Source organism: Leptidea sinapis, chromosome 47 (genome assembly GCF_905404315.1).
Source record: "Leptidea sinapis chromosome 47, ilLepSina1.1, whole genome shotgun sequence".
Taxonomy (NCBI): Eukaryota; Metazoa; Arthropoda; class Insecta; order Lepidoptera; family Pieridae; genus Leptidea; species Leptidea sinapis.
The window spans coordinates 7,506,597-7,528,188 of NC_066311.1; the positions used below are offsets into that span (position 1 = coordinate 7,506,597).

At 35.2% G+C, this 21,592-nt stretch overlaps 1 protein-coding gene across 4 annotated transcripts in view; it reads right to left on the bottom strand.

Annotated features, from left to right (window-relative positions):
• LOC126978135 (neuropeptides capa receptor-like) overlaps positions 1–21,592 on the bottom strand; it is a 93,614-nt gene that overhangs the window by 27,417 nt on the left and 44,605 nt on the right. For all 4 annotated transcript variants that reach the window (XM_050826877.1, XM_050826878.1, XM_050826879.1 and 1 more), the window contains exon 3: positions 19,080–19,170. In XM_050826877.1, the coding sequence (XP_050682834.1) occupies positions 19,080–19,170 (91 nt within the window). The remainder of the gene's footprint in view (positions 1–19,079; positions 19,171–21,592) is intronic.

Consider the following 21,592-nt stretch of genomic DNA (forward strand, 5'->3'; position numbering starts at 1 on the left):
AATCTTATAGACAAGCGACACGGGCTTCGCGGCGAATGATCAAGACACGACTGCTGTACCGGCGCGGGCGCGGGTCGTTGAACGATATTCGTTCTGCGCAGGCGCAATATTCACCGGTTACAAGCGGTGGATTTCCACTGCACAATACTGAATATTTTATGTGGGATTATTGTTAATATTAATCTGTATGTTTGTGTATAAGTGTGTTTTAATTAATATAGTTAAGTGTGAATATTAATATTGTAGTTATTGTAGTGTAAGACAATATATATTATGGATAATAATAATTAGTAATAATAAATAGTAAATAGATAGTAATAACAGTTATGTGTTGTGTAAATGTATGTAGGTATAGTGTACGTAGGTATAGTGTACTGTATGTATCGGCCACAAGCCTTTCGGAACGCCGGATTGAACAATATTAATAAATATATTAATGTTAGGTTCTACCCATTTACTACTTCGAGCCTATTAAGTAGTAAGAAGGAAACCACTACCACGTGGAAACAATATTCCGAACAATTCTAACTTATGTAGCAACAAGTTGTGGTTAACCTTGTCAAAAGCGTTATTAAAATCAGTAAAGACTACTATTAATTTGTTTGCTATGACATACCTCTTCTAAAGCCACATAATTTCATGAGGTGTTTAATATGCTGTTAACATAATGTGTGTACAAAATATTTAAGCACTTTAGAGAGGACATGAGAGAATAATAAGCTTTTTCTTTACGAGAAAATATCAACAGATCAGTTCAATTATACCATATTCATTAAAATTCTTTATTTAAATTTGGTTGAAGTTGCTAAATTATATATTCTGAATAAATTTCCACTTGCGTTGCTTATTTATGGCGAGAATGTGCTAATTATAGACCGGTGTAAGGCGGCTGTAAACCACCACGTACTGTGTCGTCTCTTAAAAATACATGACTACACGAAATAAGGTCTTTGTAGACGAAAATTTTGTCTTTACAGTGACGAGAAGCTGGAATCGGTGTTAACTTTGCTGTAAATTGGCGCAGACGAGAGGTGAATCCGAAATATCCGTGCTGTTAAAAGAACCAGCCTGGAAAAATTCTCCAGGAAGGCGTAGTGGCTCACCATACACTAGTTCGGCAGAAGATGACTTAAGATCGTCTTTGAATGCACTCCTTATCCCAAGCAGGACTAAGGGTAATGTGTCTACCCAATTACAATCCGCGTGACACATTATAGCTGCTTTGAGTTGGCGGTGGAATCTTTCGACTAGCCCGTTACAGGCTGAGTGATACGCGGTTGTTCTGCGATGCTTGAATCCGATCATTTTTCCAAGATATTGGAAAAGTGACGATTCAAACTGTCGACCACGATCAGTGACAATATCAGTAGGACATCCAAACCTGGATATCCACGATATTAATGCCTTCCCAACCGTTTCAGCGGTAATATCCACCATAGGTGTTACTTCAGGCCAGCGAGTGAAACGATCCACCGCTGTTAGGCAGTACCGATACCCCTGTGAAATGGGCAGAGGGCCTATGATGTCGACATGCACAAAAGCAAATCGAGCGCGGGGAAGATCAAAATTGCCCAATGGAGAAGTAACGTGGCGATGCACCTTTGCCCGTTGACATGGCACACATTGACGAGACCATTCACGACAGTCTTTGCGTACTCCAGGCCAAACGAATCGCTCGGAAACAAGTTTAGCCGTTGCGATAGCGCCTGGATGGCTGAGACTATGAAGACTATCGAAAATTTGTCTCCGCAAGTCTTTTGTGACAAAGGGCCTAGGCGTTGTGGTGCTGATGTCACAATAAATCTCCATGTGAGAGTTTGGAAGCTCCAACTTTTTCAGACGAAGTGAAGAATCTTTCAAAAGTTGAGTCAATTCCACGTCTGACTCTTGCGATGAGGCCAAAACATTTAAATCTACTGGCATCTGTAGTTCTTCGACACGCGACAGTGGGTCAGCGACGACATTGTCTTTACCTGATATGTGTCTGATATCGGTCGTAAACTGTGAGATGTAGTCGAGGTGACGATATTGCCTTGGTGAGCAGTTAGCTTTCCTTTCATTGAAAGCGTAACTGAGCGGCTTATGGTCAGTAAACACTGTGAAATGCCTTGCCTCTAGCATATGACGAAAGTATTTAATGCTGTCATATATAGCTAATAGCTCCCGGTCATATGGCGAGTACTTTTGTTGAGAAGGACTCAGCTTTCTCGAAAAGAATGCGAGAGGTTCCCATATGTCATTTTTGTATTGTTGCAACACTGCACCCATCGCCTGGTCGGAAGCATCTGTTACTAGAGCAAGTTCCGCCTGACAGTCGGGGTGCGCTAGCAATGCTGCATTGGCCAGACTTTGCTTGCACTCATTGAAAGCTAATAGAGCTTCTCCTGTAATGTCGACAGAATGCGAATTTTTGACGTTGCCAGTAAGTAAAGCGTTTAAAGGGGCTTGTATGGCAGCTGACTTGGGTAAAAATCTTCTATAGAAGTTGAGCATCCCTAAAAATCGCCTGAGTTGTCTGACTGGCGCAGGTATGGGGAAGGCTATTATAGCCTGAACCTTAGAATCTATCGGCTTAATGCCAGATGCAGATATTCGATAACCTAAAAACGTTACCTCTGGTGCACCGAAGACGCATTTTGACGTGTTGACGAGGACGCCGTATTCCTTCATGCGGTTGAATAGCTGATGAAGGTGGGCTTCGTGCTCGGCTTTGCTCCTTGAAAAGACTAAGTAATCATCAAGGAAACAGTAGCAAAAGTCGAGGCCTCTCGTCATTTCATCAACAAACCTTTGGAAAGTTTGACCAGCATTCCTTAGACCAAAGGTCATAAAGGGAAATTCATACAAGCCAAAGGGAGTAGTGATCGCGGTTTTCGGTATATCCTCCTTAAAAACGGGAATCTGAGTATAGGCCTTCATTAAGTCAATTGTCGAGAAGACAGTACATCCAGAAATAGCGTGGGTGAAGTCATGGATGTGCTGAATAGGATAACGGTCAGTTATGGTCCGTGAATTAAGCATCCTATAATCACCACAAGGTCGCCAGCCGTTTACCTTCTTGGGTGCAAGGTGTAAGGGAGAAGACCAGGGACTATCAGAGGGACGCGCTGTACCATTGCTAAGCATGAGTTCAAACTCATGCTTGGCGATTTTAAGTTTATCCGGTGCCAGTCTGCGAGGGGTACATGAAATAGGAGGGCCGGGTGTGGTCCTAATGTGGTGTACCGTATTGTGCTTTGGAGACGCAGGCGTACCTGGGGGACGTGTGATTTCCGGATACTTACTCAAAATAGTGTGAAAGCGCGTGTCGCCTGTTGGAACTTTAACAGAAAACACATTATTATTAGCAATACAAGCATTTGCTGACAAGGTTGTAGTATTGTCTAGTAAGCGTTGATGTCGGCAATCTACTATTAAATTATAAAAACCAAGAAAATCAACGCCTATACAATAAATCTCCATGGAAAATTGCGCCGTAAGCCTAGATTTAAGTTGAGCTCAATAAAACCAAATGTATCTATAACAGACCCGTTGGCCGCGGTGAGCTCGAAGTTACTTTTGGCTCGACGTTCACGAAGCGCAGAGAGAGGGTAGACACAAAGATCACTGCCGGTGTCCACCAAAAACTGGACATTCATACTGCGGTCGGTGATGAAGAGGCGACCCTTATAAGATGGACAGTCGTTTGTCGCCAATACCGACTGCCGGCGGCGTTTCCCGCCTTGTTGTAGTCGCATGGTTTCAGGCACTTATGCGCCTGTGCTCCGAACTTGCTATGGTACCAGCACACAGGGAACTTGCGATAGCTGGATTCTGACCGGTTCCGGTGTCGCGATGATGAGCGGCGACGGTCACGTGGTCTCGAGCGGTCCATAGAATAGCAAGAAGTCTTAGTGTGCTCTTCCAGCTTAAGAGTCAGGTGCTGAACCATCTTCTTTAACTCCGCAATCTCATCTGACTGGTTCGATGTTACATGGTGACGTGAGCTCATGGATACGGTCTGCCAGGTCTGCCAGCTGCTCCAGAGATTGGGTTTGTTGTGACGCCAGTACTGTTTGGATATTGTGCGGGAGTCGGTTGGACCACATGGATTTGAGAAAGTCATCAGGTACAGAAGGGCCAGCCAAGTCTTGCAAATGTCGCAGAAATTGTGAAGGTTTTCTATCACCGAGCTCCTCGTGCGTCAACAATTGCTTAACCTTTTTCTCGTGCGAAGCGGATAAGCGCTTAATAAGCTCTGTCTTAATCTTGTCGTACTTATGTTAGGTGGAGGGTTAATAATTACATCCTTCACATGTTTTGCAAACTGCACGTCTAAATTATTTGTCACATTATAAATAATTTAGACGTGCAGTTTTCCGTCATCAGTAATAAAGTGGCTTAGAAACTGACCTTCTAGAAGTGCAAACCATAATTCCGGATCCTCGGGTGAAAACGGGGGAACTTTAATTTTTATAATCTGCATTCCTTTATTTTCACGCTCAGTGGAAACGCGCACTCGTCGAGTTCGTCGCGTTGTCACGTCGTCCTTACGCGAACCAACATCTGTTACAGATTCACTGCTATCACTCATAGTTGTACCTGGATTATCTGGTATACTTGTGTTCTTCAGGGGTCACCAGTTATGGTCGTTGGGTGGCTATCAGTAGTGATATGGTGGTATTGATGGCGATTTAATAAAACTAATTCAATTCTAACACTATGACAGTTTAATATACTTTAACAATTCACACACACATTAAGTAGACTGATACACATGAAGTTAAACCATTACAATATAGAAAGAAGGAGAAAACACAGTAATTAGAGGTACAGATATTACGACACGACAGTTGCAAAGTAGGTAAATCTTATAGACAAGCGACACGGGCTTCGCGGCGAATGATCAAGACACGACTGCTGTACCGGCGCGGGCGCGGGTCGTTGAACGATATTCGTTCTGCGCAGGCGCAATATTCACCGGTTACAAGCGGTGGATTTCCACTGCACAATACTGAATATTTTATGTGGGATTATTGTTAATATTAATCTGTATGTTTGTGTATAAGTGTGTTTTAATTAATATAGTTAAGTGTGAATATTAATATTGTAGTTATTGTAGTGTAAGACAATATATATTATGGATAATAATAATTAGTAATAATAAATAGTAAATAGATAGTAATAACAGTTATGTGTTGTGTAAATGTATGTAGGTATAGTGTACGTAGGTATAGTGTACTGTATGTATCGGCCACAAGCCTTTCGGAACGCCGGATTGAACAATATTAATAAATATATTAATGTTAGGTTCTACCCATTTACTACTTCGAGCCTATTAAGTAGTAAGAAGGAAACCACTACCACGTGGAAACAATATTCCGAACAATTCTAACTTATGTAGCAACAAGTTGTGGTTAACCTTGTCAAAAGCGTTATTAAAATCAGTAAAGACTACTATTAATTTGTTTGCTATGACATACCTCTTCTAAAGCCACATAATTTCATGAGGTGTTTAATATGCTGTTAACATAATGTGTGTACAAAATATTTAAGCACTTTAGAGAGGACATGAGAGAATAATAAGCTTTTTCTTTACGAGAAAATATCAACAGATCAGTTCAATTATACCATATTCATTAAAATTCTTTATTTAAATTTGGTTGAAGTTGCTAAATTATATATTCTGAATAAATTTCCACTTGCGTTGCTTATTTATGGCGAGAATGTGCTAATTATAGATTTTTTACTTTATTTGCTGATGTCCAAACAGAGCGCGGGATAATTCAAAGTCCCGTACCATGAGTTATATTTTCTTTTTAAATCATGCATACAATTTCATAATATGTTCTCTAAGAATATTATTTTTCTCTCGAATCGTCTACAAGTTGTAAATATTTCAAGCATATTTTTCCACTTGACTGATATTGAATATTTTGGTATGCGTCCTCCGCTCGTGTATGAAATGAGATTCAGTAAATACTACTCTGCAACTTAACATAAGTTATACAGTAAACAATTTTCTTATTTTTAAAGTGATATATCTCAGTTCTAGGATTAATCATCAACGTGCGGACGGTTGGCTTAGTTAGTTGAGCTTGCTCATGAATGAGCGCTATTTGTGGTTGCTAATGTTCCTGTCATCGAGAACCTTGCATCATGTTGTTTAATGGAAAATGTTTCAAGAGGTTCCTAACGAGATGCTGGACTAACATGGAGTGCGTAGTGCAAGATTGATGATCAATCATTGACACCCGTCTGGAAACAAAAGCATCGAAATTTAACGGCACGCATACTAACAAGTATGGTCAATCACTCACCAAAGTCGCTGGTAGTTTTGCTTCTGGTAATTCAACTACCCGCAACATAACTTTAAAATGGACAAAGATTCTAAGCAATTTGTTTTATAGCCAGGATTCCCTCAGTCTTCCTGGACTCCTTCTCCTAAGACATAATATTATTAGCTTATAAGTTTAGTAAAGTCTAATCCCCAACTTTACTAGGGGGAGGCTCGTTTGCACAGGATTCCAGCTAGATTATGGGTACCACAATGGCGCCTATTTCTGCTGTGAAGCACTACTGTGTTTCGGTCTGAAGGGCGCCGTAGCTAATGAAATGACACTTATGTATCAAGGTCACGAACGCAGTTGTAGTGCCGCTCAGAATTTTTGGGGTATTTCAAGAATCCTGAGCGGCACGGCATTGTAATGGGCAGGACGTATTAATTACCCTCATCTGAACGTCCTGCTCGTCTCGTCCCTTATTTTCATAAAAAAAATAGATACCGTAGATAGGGTTGTAGAAATAAGTTTTCTGTTATACTACATTTAAGGCGTAGACTGTTGATTACTTGTATAAGTAGATGAAAATGAAAAATGAAAAATGAAAAAATTAAAATGAAAAATATTTACAAACATAATAGTGGATGTGACCTTCTATTAAGTGAGAAACACCTGTGCCAGAAGGCCACGCTCTTCCATATCAATTAAAATTAACAGTACCAAAAACTAGATAGTTAACTCTTATGTAAATAATATATAATAGTAAATAAAGTAATTTGAAAAAATTTGTTTCTTTCAAATGATATCTCTCACTTCTGTGATTAATAAATAAATAAAATAAAATCATTTTACTGTCGGTCAGGGACCCACATAAAACATGTTTACATGATGTATGTTTATATGTATGTTTATGCGAATTTATGTATGTTTAAGTAAGTATATTGACAAAGTCAAAGTCAAAAAATCTTTATTCACTGTAAAACTTTATAAGTTATTTAGTGCAAGTCAGGATGTAGTACAAAAGTTACAATAGCATTCAAATGAGTATAACAATATTCATTAACAAAATTTAGAACATTAATTCCAACTATCTTCATCATTCAAATAATCTTTCAAATTATAATAGGCCTTAGATGTTAATTTATTTTTTACGATACTTTTAATTTTTTTAATAAGTAATATTTTAATATCATTTGGGAGTTTATTATAAAATATAACACAATCCACTTTAAAAGATTTAGCAATTTTACGGAGCCTAGTAGATGGAATTGCGAGTTTATGTTTGTTTCGAGTATTGACACTGTGTACATCACTATTCTTTTTAAATTGGCTAATATTTTTATGGGCGTATAGGGGGTTCTCGTATATGTACTGGCAGTGTACTGTTATAATATTTATTTCACTAAACTTTTCTCTCAATGAATCCCTTGAACGCATTTTATAGACTGCTCGAATTGCTCTTTTCTGCAGCACAAATATGTTGTCAATATCTGCAGCCCTACCTCACAATATAATTCCGTAAGACATGACACTATGAAAGTAGCTGAAATATACAAGTCTAGCCGTTTCAAAATCTGTCAGCTGCCTAATTGTATATTAAATATAGCATTGTCTTGTAACCCATAACACAGGCTAAATATGCTTAACTTGGGGCAAGATAATTTTTGTAAAAAGTGTGTCAATATTATTATATATATAACATAAAAAATTTAAAAGAAAAATTGAAGAAAATTTATTAATATAATATTAAGGTCCCTTAAAAAATGAATAGTCACTTTACGTTAGGGATATGGTGTATCCTTAGCCAGTGTTTCTAAAACACATTGTCAGACGATGCCTTAGCAACGACTCAAATCATCTTATAGAATTACAGACGGTTTCCCAGAAACCCGCTATTCTATTCCGTACAACGGCGTAGTAGTCCGTAGTTAATTAAACAAATTACATTTGTTACTAAAAGCTTTGGATAATGCGGGACTCAAATCTTGCCTCTCGGGTTCCGTGCGAGCGGTCTTACCAACTGAGCCAACCGTCCGAGTGACGGATCGAACAGAAAATCTTCGTATATCTTGTCCAACTCTCCGACACGCAGTAACTATCTACACATGGACATTTCTTCACATAACTGCCTCTCAAATCCGAATAAGAGTGCTGTATATTTAAAATATCATCAACCATTTACATAATATTAAACCTTTTTGGATTCAAAGTCAAAGTCAAAAATATTTTATTGACATAAAATCGAAAGATTGCTCGTCAAAGTCAATCACTAAAAATACAATTCCTATACATATTAATTACACAAAAATTTAAACATATAATATATAATAACACATATTGTAATCTTAAGAAATATGAAAGAAAAGAAAATATGAGGAAATAAGTTTTGTCTGTCTAAATAACAATTTATATGATAAAAGAACCTGTAACTATGTATTTCCTAGGATATTAAATACATTATCTGATGATCTAACAGATATATATCTGCAAAAGAAAATTTTTAAAGTTAAGCTAAAAAATTACTATCTAGAAGCTAATAACCAGGAGTACCTATGATGTATATTTTAATAAGGTTTTGCGAGTATGTCTTTATCATTACATATATTAAGATAATTTTGTTCATTGAATAATTAAAATAAAATACATATATTTAAAATAATGCAATCCAGTAAAAAAATACAAGGCTGAATGATAAAATCCATAAAAAAAAACAACTATAATACTATTCAATTCCATATTGTAATATCGTTTACGTAATCTTCAATACTGTAATAAGCTTTCGACATAAGTCTGCGTTTAATAAAAGATTTAAATTTATTTATTGATAATTCAGAAACACTTTTTGGTAATTTATTGTAAAATTTAATACCAATAAAATGCTAATACAACTTTAGGATTCCTACGATACTATCGGATATGGTTCAAGGGAATTTTGCGAACCAGCCATATTTTTTTCCAGCACATTTTGTCTCAAAAGGTGTTTGGTCTCCCAATATCATTACTACGCGGCCACATTATCTTTGGACCTTGCTGGAACGCGAAGCCCCCTCCCGTTCCCCTTACCCCCTCGCGCTCGACGTGTTGTGTCAGTACGGATTGCATATTCATCACCATAAGGTACATGTGATACTTTCGAGCTATCGCTGCTTTGTTTTTGAAGTTTTCATTTTGACGTTTTGAATTTTTTTTGTTAATAGTTCTGTAAATTTATTGAAATTTATTGAATTAGGCGTTACTGATAATGATTTAAGTTTTCTTTAGTGTTAATTCCGCCAATATTTGTTTTTAAAACAATTCGACACGTGTTTCGCCTCTACTTGTCTCGCCAAAATCTGGCACGAGACTCACGAGATTTTGGCGAGACAACACGTCCTGAGGATGCCTCGTGTAGAGGCGAAACACGTGTCGAATTGTTTTAAAAACAAATATTGGCAGAATTAACACTAAAGAAAACTTAAATAATTTGTATAATAGTTCTGTAGTTTCTATTGTTCGGTGTCGCTATTATTACTGCCAGAAAAATAAATACTTTTTTTACTTAAATCAGATTCATTCATGATTCGTCATCACTCATCACTATGATAATATTAATAATCAGCATCACAACAGAACAACTTTACATCAATCTATAATACAGAAAAACTTAAATCGTTGTTTATTTATTGAAAAAATTAAAATTAAATGATTTTTTTTTAAATGAATAATTTTTTATTTACGTAAACTTACAAAAATCATCTGTAAATAGGCATAAAATATTCACAAGTGCGCAAAAGCGTCAAAAAGTAAATTACTTAAGTAACCAGTGGGAGGCTCCTTTGCACAGGAAGCCGGCTAGATTATGGGTACCACAACGGCGCCTACTTCTTCCGTGAAGCAGTAATATGTAAGCATTACTGTGTTTCGGTCTGAAGGGCGCCGTAGCTAGTGAAATTACTGGGCAAATGAGGCTTCAACATCTTATGTCTCAAGGGCAATTGTAGTGCCGCTCAGAATTTTTGGGTTTTTTGAGAATCCTGAGCGGCACTGCATTGTAAGGGGCATGGCGTATCAATTACCATCAGCTGAACGTCCTGCTCGTCTCGTCCCTTATTATCATAAAAAAAAATACGTCAGTGGATGCTCCAGGGTCGCAGACACTCGCGAAATACATGGTACCGTACTCTAAACTTCTTTATCCTCAATATATTCCTTAATATTATAGTAACCTTTTCCCATTAAAACAGTTTTTATTAAAATAATATCTTAGTGATGCTTGTTTTGCACACCGGAACAAAGCGACAATGTGACGTCATCGACTTCAGGTCCAGATAATGTAATCGCGTTGGACATCAATATCAATTTATCAAGCCAAAACTTAGCCAAAAGATATCAGAAGTGTTGGCTGTCAACTGTCAAAGTTTAGTAATCAATTATGGACATAGACAACCTTCTATAACGCTGTGCTTATACTAGACTAATTTCACACATAAAATTATCTTATAGATGTCTTTATAGTTAAATATATCTTCATAGTCTTAGATTAGGGATTGGTCTCCACTGCGTTCCAACTAGATACCGCAGGCGTAGTCGCAGAGTGCGAACAATGTGTGACGTTGACGTGCCACATGTTCTGTTAAACATTGCTAATAATTGAAACTACAATGTCGGGTTGCGTCGTAAAACTTTGTAAAAATAATACTACAAAAAATAACAAAGACACTGGGAACACATATCATCAGTAAGTATTTTGTATTTTATTAATTTCAATGTAAAATAACACGAAGTCTATGTTACTATATTTGAAAGATGCCATTGAGTGTCAAGATGCCACGCACACAAGCATCTAATAGAGGGCGTAATAAAAAAGCTATTGTATCTAGTTGGAGCCCAGGGCAGACCAATCCTTAATCTAAGTTCATAATATTGATTTAATGCATAAATCATTATTTAACTATCATTAAATCCATATGTTATACCTTTCTTTATTTACAGTATGTGTGTATTGAAGCGTCTATGGAACTCAATAACTATTGTTGTTTTTTGTAGATATAGTTTACGTATGATATAGTAACATGATAGTTAAGACTTTCTTTTCATTACTTAGCAATGATTATTATTAAAATTATTTGAAGAGTTGAGCTGTTAATATGCATTGTAACGAACCCATGTCTTACCCATCTGAAGCAGTATTTAAAACATTGATACAAATACATCTAAGATTGTCCACACAAATAATATTATGTTATGTTCCTAATTTATTGAGTATATGTCCAAATAAAAAATGGTGCGGTTAGTTGAATATGCCAAATAACAAAGAGGATGTAAATACTACGTAAAAAGAGGCAGGACTGCCTTAGAAAAAAAAAGATTTTTAGTTTAGTATGAAACGTGCAGTGATTTGACATAAGTTTGAAATAGTAGTAATTACAGTATGGCGATTGGTGACCAAGTATAATCCGGCTAAGTTTGAAAGTGGACAGTTGCTTAAAACTTAGTGGATTTCGGCTATCTCCGTTTTTTACAAGATTATAGCCGTCATCTGTCAATCTATAAATGACTGCACATCCCATACAATCGCCTTTTTCTCAGAGAGTTTCGTTAGGCTGGTAAATAAGTTTTCACTACTAAATTCATAGCTTCCGACTTTGATATTAGTTTAAGTGAACGACTTATTTGAAGGACCGTTGTAACTAGTTATAACAATATCTGTTTTTGACATAAAGATACGTTCAATAATCTGGTAGAAGACCGTCGTACATTGTGAGGTATATACTAATAGATATTCAGCTGTGGGGCCTCTAATTAAACCGTCACTCACACACTCAACAAATAAAGCACCGCAATATTGGCTATATGTAACAAAAGCCTGCGGGAAGGAGATCGAATGTGTCGACCGTTAATATTGATAGCTTCTACAGGCTAATCTATTACATATATATATATATATATATATATACTACTAACTGACCCGGTGAACGTCATATCAGCTATGTCGTTGCTAACAGCTTTTACGTGGGTAACACTGAAAATGTTTAGAACTCACCAGTTAGAAACATTGCTAATGAAAACTTTTTTTGAATTTCAATTTAAGAACTCTTTGGTAACCTCATGTTACATTCGTAATTTTTTTTTTTGTGAATAATATAGTTCTTTTTTTTTAATACTGCATTGTTATACGCTTAATACACACTTTTTATCACGGTATAATTATTTTCCACGGAGTTACATTAAAACGCGTCTACTTATTGACCGAACGCTGCGCACTCTTAATGCCGTATCACAACGTGTCGATCTCTTCACATGTTCTCTGACTGAGTTCACAAAGGCGGCCTCTTGTATTATAGAAACTATCTAAATATTGACTTGTATTCTCATTTCTCATACTCGGAAAGCTATGTTGTTTTGATCTGATTATTCGGTGGAAAATACTGCCTCCCTTCATAAAGAGGGAAAAACTCATACAAATTACTACCCACCTAAGGGCTGGAATGATTTTTAAAAAGAGAACTGCTGTCAGGTGTGAAATTTTATGTAAAAAAAAATACTGCGGCCATGTGACTTTCTCAACAGCCAGTGTGAATTTAGCGCAAACTTCTTTAAGCGGAATAAGCCGCAACAATTACGCGGAGAGTTCCATATTTAGAATTTAAAAAGTCTACATAAATTGTCCTAATTTGACAATTAATTTTAAGTAGGTACTACTAATATTATATATTATCAATAAATAGTTTAGATAAACAACTAGTTTTATTTTACTCATATTCGAAATGAAAAGTAGAGTGTTTAACACGGGTAAAAGAATCAATTCCTACTCGGACTATAGCGGAATATGATTGGGAATTGATTCTTTCGACCCTCGGTTAACAATCTACTATTTCATCATATGTTTATTACAATTTACCTAGTTAGTTCTTTCGATTGACATTGACATTGTGTGACCAATGACGTATGTAAAGAACGTCATTGTGTGTGAGTAATATTTACTTATTATTTTATTATGGTGTGGCTAGACTTAAAAGCTATCAATAGGTAGCACACATAGAATTATAGCATTTTATTAATATTAAAGGTAAAGGTAAAGGTGTATTAAATTAAATTTTTAGTTATTTGATACTTTTCAGTTTTTGAATTTGGTTTTTTAAACGTAGTTTTTTTTATCTAAAAATGTTCAGTTTTACCTAGGTATTCGTTATAACTGGTTGCACTATGTACGTTCAAAATATTTAGTTTTTACTGAAACTTGTTTGAAAAATGATTAAAAAAAAAATCTAAAAATTCGAGTGTTTTATGAATAGAAATAATACATTCATTCAAACTATTTAATATGTTTTAGTAATAGAAAAATATATCTATTTAATTTAAAATTTGTTTGTGACTTTGTTGTTCGACTTAAAACCTATCAATAGGTATCACATTCCAATAATAGTATTTTAAAGTGAAACTTTTATTACATTGTCTCAAACTTTTTCGTCTGTGTGTTGCATGTCGCGTGACGGTCGGGCGGCGCCTATAGTTCGCAGCAGCTGACCGTGTATAGACTATTACTCATTTGTGCCAGTGCTCCACGCTATTTTGTTTTTGTCAGTGTTTAATGTAATCCTTTTAACGATGAAGCTGTAAATGCTAATTTAAAAGTGTGGCAACAACTTTCTTGCTACTTATTCTCACTAAAGCTTAGTAAAAAAAAAGTATAATATTTGGCATTAATATGTGTCATTTATATGACCCAAATGAATAGTGATATTGGTTTATTTTAGATGAGGTTTAATATATGCCTTTTGATTTGTATATATTTTGTTTCTTATGCCTAAAGCCTGTGTTTCTTCTGCACCTTCAGGCAATAAGGTGTCGAAAGAATAGTTGGTTTATCCTGGTGCTGATTTTGAAATCCAAATTCGACAAAAATTCTTTAATTTTTAATATAATATTAAATTAAATGCAGTTTTAAAACACTCTTATAAACTCATTTGCAAGAAAAACGGGCGGTTTTAAATTTTTCCGTCCATATAGAAAATACAATACCAATAGAGGTTTTAGTCATTTGAGAATATTACTGGCACATTTATGAAGTGTTGTGGTGTATAAAAAAAGTTTATTCCAAATTCAAATTTAAGACATAGTCTGACTTTAACATAAATTGCGTATCGTGGCGGGAATCGTTGATAGTAGACTAGAACGGGTCATACCATCATATTTTTTTTTTATTTATTTATTTACAAAGTTTACAAAAGAAAATACTTAAAGCTAGCATCAGAAAACCACACGGGTTTGTAATATATGCTAACAAAGAGTTAAATCTAGGTACATTAACTACAGAACATTAGTGCCAGTTAGATAAATTGTGTAAATATATTTATTTTAAGTGACTTAAAAAGTATGACTTCAGTTTTTTCTTAATATTACAAGGATTTATACAGTTCCGTACATCAGTGGGTAATTCATTAATTAGGCGAGGAACTAGGTAAGCATTCGTTCGTTCGCCATATCTATTGAGCGCGCTCGGAGCGCATAAACAGATATAAGAGCATAAGATTCAGCACTATGCCGTCACTTGTAAGCTATCCAACTGAGTGCTGGTGAAAATTCAAAAGTGCAGGTAGAGTGAGTACATTTTGGTCATATATTTTTATACGGCATTTTTACCGTAATTATTACCGTTTTTACGTAAAAATATGGTGTGCCACAAAGTCGGTATTTATTTTTTGATTTTCTGACAATTTCCAGGCTAAATTTGGTCATTTCATTCTGTACGGCATCAGTTTCATACTGTTTCAGTACAACTTCTAATCCATTATTCCTCAACGCCGTACAAAAATCATGCGACAAGGGGAAAAAATCTTACAGGTGTCAGGGGGGTGGCTTGAAAAGGTACAGGCTTGGGTTCCAAAACATTATCTAGCACTCAAAAACTCTTATATTGTCCTATATACATCACCTGGTGGTTCATATGACCCATCAATTTATAGACACGGGCCTGTAGTCTATAGTTTTTATTGAGTTCATGGACAAAATTTGATTATTTTGGACGATAACTCACACTCTCTCACTGTTCTGGCGATGTGAAAGCGTATATACAAGAGGTTTGTCGCTTTGATTGGCCAGCTCGAAGTCCCGACCTCAATTCCATTTGAGATGTTCTAAAACGAAATCGGTGCAGCCCGCTCCGCAAACGCCAGGGAGCTAAGGAATGTAATTCCTGCGCAGTGGGAGCGTATTCCACAAGAAACAATTAAGAATAGCATCGATAGCATTCCTGGACGAATACAAGCTGACAACAATCATTTTAGTAAAGAGCAATTTTGGCCACACTGCATATTAAACTTTTCCTTTTAATTCTTATTATTAAAAAACTTTGGCAAAGTATAATATCCTATATCTGAAATTATAATTACGTAATTTCGATTACAAGTTTGAACTTACCTAAAGAATTCCTTGATATAATATGATTGATTGGAATTATCAATAAAATTAAACCACATAACGTAGGTACGTTAAATTATCTAACGGCCGTTCCCAATATACTATCTACAAATAGAGATAAGTTACTACCTTCTACTATAAGTAATTAGCTGTTAATAATCTGAAGCTGTCCCAATATACCCGATAAGTCATTCTTATCGCCTTACTCGTATATTGGGACGCGTGAATTACAATTACCGTACAAACTTGTACCGCTGGTAAGCTATACGTCGTCCCATTGACAGACAGCGTGTACCGATAAGGTGAGTTACCTTAGATAAGTTTATTGGGACAGAAAAGTCAACGATAGATACGATTTTTATCTCAAGTAATTGATAGACTGAATATTGGGAACGGCCGTAAGATAATTTCAATAACAACATTTATCAAAGAATCGCTTACAAAAAATACATTGTACTTAAATGACATTGATTTATCATATAAGATTATATCTCCCGTGAGCTTTTAACACATTCTGTTTGTGGAATCAGTACATTAATGTTTGGAAGTCAATCTCGTTGAACAGTTTGTAAATGTATCGTGGATATTATCGTCTGACTGAAGTCCAAATACAGTAATATTGGCTGTAAAATTGTGGTTTACTGGTTTTAATGTTTCTCTCATTCATCACCAATCCATCACTAAGTAATATTAATATTCCATCTTCGTATTTGCCACAACTTGAGAGTTGAACAAAGCAAACAAGATTTTATAACGATACGTTACGCGAACGTTTGGCTCAGTTGGTTAGAGCACCGGCACGGAACGCCGGAGGTCGTGGGTTCGAGTCCCGCATCGTTCATAAAAAATTTTGTTTTTCAAATTTTATTTGTGTCTTAATATAGTATTATATAAATCTAGTGTCGTTATCTTTGTTTCCAGTGAACTCCTATTCTAATAAACGGATTTTAATGGTGATTACTCCATGGAGTGCAATTTAGTCCAACTTGAGAGGTAGGATAGTTTTTATTTCGTTTTGAGACCTTTAGATTTGAGAGATTTGTATGGACGTATTTTCAATGAGAGAATTTATTGACGCACGATTTGACAGTTCTATTGTGAAACAATTTCATTATAACAACAGTGAGTATATTTTACGAAATAATTCTTGTTATGTAATGTTATGAAATATTATTGACAAATTCATAAAAACAGCATTATTATTTTATGTACAGAACGTCTGTCGGGTCAGCTAGTATTTAATATAAGTATATTCCTACCACTACTCATACTATACAAAATAACGCATCTTGCCGTCGAATTATATGCAATCTTCACAGCGGGAATCGCACCTGTTGTTCGATTGGCAGTTTAGAATTCACTTAACGGACTCATAAAAAATGACACTTGACGGTGACAACGACTGCATTGCAACATTTAGTAGATCTAGTCAAATTTAGATAAATTATTAGTTAGTGTAGTTCAGATAGTGAATCAAAAAATCAAAAAATAACAAAATAACAACCGGCTTCAAAAATACTATTCCAAAGCAATAGATATAATATGCACTAAAAAGTATGAAAATAATTGCGTATTTTTAGATAATCTAATTAATTTATCTAATTGTAGTTACGATTATTGTTCAAATTCTCACCAAACTTCCGTAGAAGAATTATCGAAATCGTTTGGCGCGATATTGAGTATTATTCGTAAATTTGTCGCGTACATACTTATAGCAAATTAAAGAATTTTATGGTTTTCTCATTGTTGCCATTTTCCGATCTGGACCAAATTTCAATGGAACCACACGGGAAGAAACAGTTTTCAAATAAAAAAAAGTGTTATCAACATTGGTTCACGCAGTCCAAAGTTTTGAAGTAACAAACATAAAAAAATTATACCGACAAATTCATAACCTCCTACTTTTTTGAAGTCGGTTAATAAATATTTATCAAAATGTATTATCGTAATTCTTAGGGTTTCGTAGCTGAAGTGTGACCAAGAGGGACCCTACTCGTTAGACTCCGCCGAAAGTTTTCCAGTCAGCCTTTCTGTAGACGCGATACAGTCTCTTACCACAACAGATTTAATATATTATAATTTTTGCCACGACGATGCTTATGGCCGACATGCTTACTATGAAAGTTAATAAAAACTACATCAAGATGTAAAAGTTTAAAAAAGTAAAGTCTGGCTCGTCGCGTTTACCTAGTTCATTATAAAAGCTATCAAAATACTCACGAGATCAAAATCTGACATGAGAACAAGAAAATACAATTTGTGCTGCAGCGAGCAATTCTCGGATGAAAATGCTATCAGATCATTTATTTGATATTGGGTTTATTTACAATAGAATAATGAATGAATGAATAGTAGATAAAATACATTACTATTATTATTATTACATTATTATTCCATCTGGATGTGTGGCGGTCCTCCACAGTGCGGTTTTTCAAGAAGCTTTCTCCCTCGTACTACAAAGCTGTGGAATGAGCTTCCTTGTGCGGTGTTTCCGGGACGATACGACATGGGTACTTTCAAAAAAAGCGCGTACACCTTCCTTAAAGGCCGGCAACGCTCTTGTGATTCCTCTGGTGTTGCAAGAGAATGTGGGCGGCGGTGATCACTTAACACCAGGTGACCCGTACGCTCGTTTGTCCTCCTATTCCATAAAAAAAAATTAAACGAATGGTTCTGGTTACGGACGATTAAAATAACATGAAAATGCGCTCATTGCTCCACTTCTTATTTTAGTGATGTTTCTAATTCTATCGGGTCTGTAACCAAGCAGAGTTATCAAATGTTAGTAAGCTTATTATAATTCAGAGTTGTGATGAAATATTATCTCGACTTAATGTCTTACTTGTGTGGTTGTATGGTCTCTGGTCGTAGGGTGAAATGTAATATTTTATTTATTTTTAATTGTTACAGTTTTAAAGGTATCAAAACATTTGTGTATCAAGTGTATCAAGATACCACTCTTGAATCTTGAGAAGGTAGTGAAGCTTTTTAACAATACAATGCCAAAAACGGTCCTTCCAGCAAGACTCGGCGTCGGGTCATAAAGCTCGGTCTACGCAATATTGGTTGGAAACGATCGTTTCGGACTTCTTCAGAGCTGAAGACTGGCTGTCGTCTAGTCTCGATCTGAATCCGCTGATTTATGATTTATGGTCAGTTTTCGAGATAATAATTTGGAGTCCCGAAACAATCCGTACGATGGGCAGTGAAGAATTTCCCCATGGAAAGAATGCGTGCTTCTATTGATAACTGGCCTCAAAGTTTTAAGGACTGTATTGCAACCAATGGAGACCACTTCGAATAAGCTTTTTATATTTTAAATTATTTTGTATTTATGTACTAAACTAACACACTGTAAAAGTAATACATGTTATTTGCAATACAATTTTTTTGATATATTACGATACAAAAACTACTTACGCCTCCGAGATGAGCGCGCGCAGCTTGCAGAAAACTACTCCCAAACTGAAGGGGTACTGGTGCCAGTACACGGACAGATCGTACGGCAGCCCTACACACAAAACAAATGAACATCTCAATATGGCAATTTAAATTCAAATATTTTTATTCAAAATAGGATGTGACATCACTTATTGAAAGTCAAAAAGTACCACTCATTCCAAAACGGATGCCTCCGACCTAAGAAGAATAGGCGCAACAAACTCAGCGGGCTTTTTTTTCATAAAAAAAGTATGTTTACAAAGTAATATTGTACAATTAAACTTATTATTTAATAGCCTGAGGGCTCCATTCCCAATCTGTGGTATCATTAAGAAAGTAATTTTTGTTATAGAAACTGTTAGCACACAAATGTTTTTTAACAATGCTTGAGATTAACGTAATACTTTTGTATTGAATATTTTATGAGATCTTGTTGTAAAAGCATATACACCCCACAAAAACTTACTAACTCGACTTAGCCGAGTAGTAGGCATTATAAGTTTATGTCTGTTCCTGGTCTTAACAATATGGTTCTTGGAAACTTAATTTTTAAATTCACCAACGATTTTCTGTTTCTTTTATACGATTTTAATACCAATCTTTAATTAATGATCCATCACCCCAACTATTTGTTGCCCGTTTGCCCTCACATATTATATCTATATATATAAAAATTAATTGCTGTTCGTTAGTCTCGCTAAAACTCGAGAACGGCTGGACCGATTTGGCTAATTTTGGTCTTGAATTATTTGTGGAAGTCCAGGGAAGGTCCAGTGAATAAATAGGAAAATGCTGCTAAATTAAATAAAAACAACAAATTTGTTTTTCCTTTGATGTGTCTATACATAATTACTATGAGAGAATTTATTGACGCACGGTTTGACAGTTCTGCTGTGAAACAATTTCATTACGACAGCAGGGTGCATATTTTACGAAGTATTTTTTGATGTTATGATATATTATTGACCAATTCATAAAAAACATTATTTTTTTTATTATATACAGAACAACGTCTGTCGGGTCAGCTAGTTATTACATAAAAACCTCATTGCCTAGTGGCTTACCTAAATAGCTGTAAGCTGAGTGTCCCAGGTTCGAATAGAATAATTCAATATATCGTTGTCTGACCTATCCATACTACACAGTAAATGCTATGACTACTTATGAGCTAGATATAATTTGTATGAAAATGTGTGATAAATAAATTAAAGAAGATTGAGAGATTTAATAATTTAAAACGAAATTTTTGTTTATATTACTTGTTATACCAGCCCTTTTTATCTAATTTAGAGAACCAATAAAAAGAGTTTGTTTGTTTGTTTGAACGCGCTAATCTCTCATTCCGATTGGAATGATTCTTTCAGTGTTGGGTAGTCCATTTATCGAGGAAGGCTATGTTTTTTTTTCAAAATTAGGGATCCGTAATAAAATTGCTATTTTGTAACACAAGGTGTAAAATCGAAAACCTATTTTTGCGTGCGCTGCAAAAACTATTGACAATAGAACAAAATGATGTACAGGATATAATATAGGCAATATTTTATTACTTATAAAACTATCGCGTGAATTATACTTTATATGGCAAAACAACGTTTGCCGGGTCAGCTATTAAATAATATGTTGTGAAAAAAGGTTTTTCGCATTATATACAAAAACTACATTTTTTTTAAATTGTTCCTTTTCAATATTCAAGTATGTACAATTTTGTTCAACGACTTTTAACTATCTTGTATGTGGTGATATTTTCCCGTTGTTGTAGAAATTTTGTAAAGTTTTTAACGACATCACAAAAAGCTAGATTAACTTATTTAATTCCAAATCCCCCACCCGCTCATTGCATGATTTATTGGAATATATAATTAATATCATTGACTGAATTATTTTTATTGCGAATATATAGGTATTTATAAGTCATAAAAAATATGTTCCGGATAAGTAATCACCAACATATCACACAACTACGATGGTGACAAATCGATGAAAATGTAAATCTTGATATAAAAGAGTGGCAATGAGTTTCTTGCTACTTCTTCTCATCAACCGTTCACGAAGTAGCGATAGATTCAATAAGAAAAATATTTTTTGGCATTCATAATTACTATCATTTCCGTGACCTACATGATAAAGTGATTTTGATTTGATTTGATTTGAAAGTCTAAATCGATACACGCTGCATGTTATGGTAAAAGTATTATTCCGATTGGTTCAGTAGTTTTTAGTATAACCGGAGGGAAATACGGGCTCTCGATTTAATAGTATTGATTCGATTAATTATCTCAATTTTATACATACTGTATATGCGAAATGAATTTTTCCTTCACCTGTTCCTAAGAAACCATTAGAATATATGCGAAAATGAACAAACCAACAACCGACTTCAAAAACACTATTTCAAAACAATAGATATTATATGCACTAAAAGTATATAAATAATTGCGTATTTTTATACAATCTAATTAATGAATCTTATTCAAGTTACGATTATTGTCATT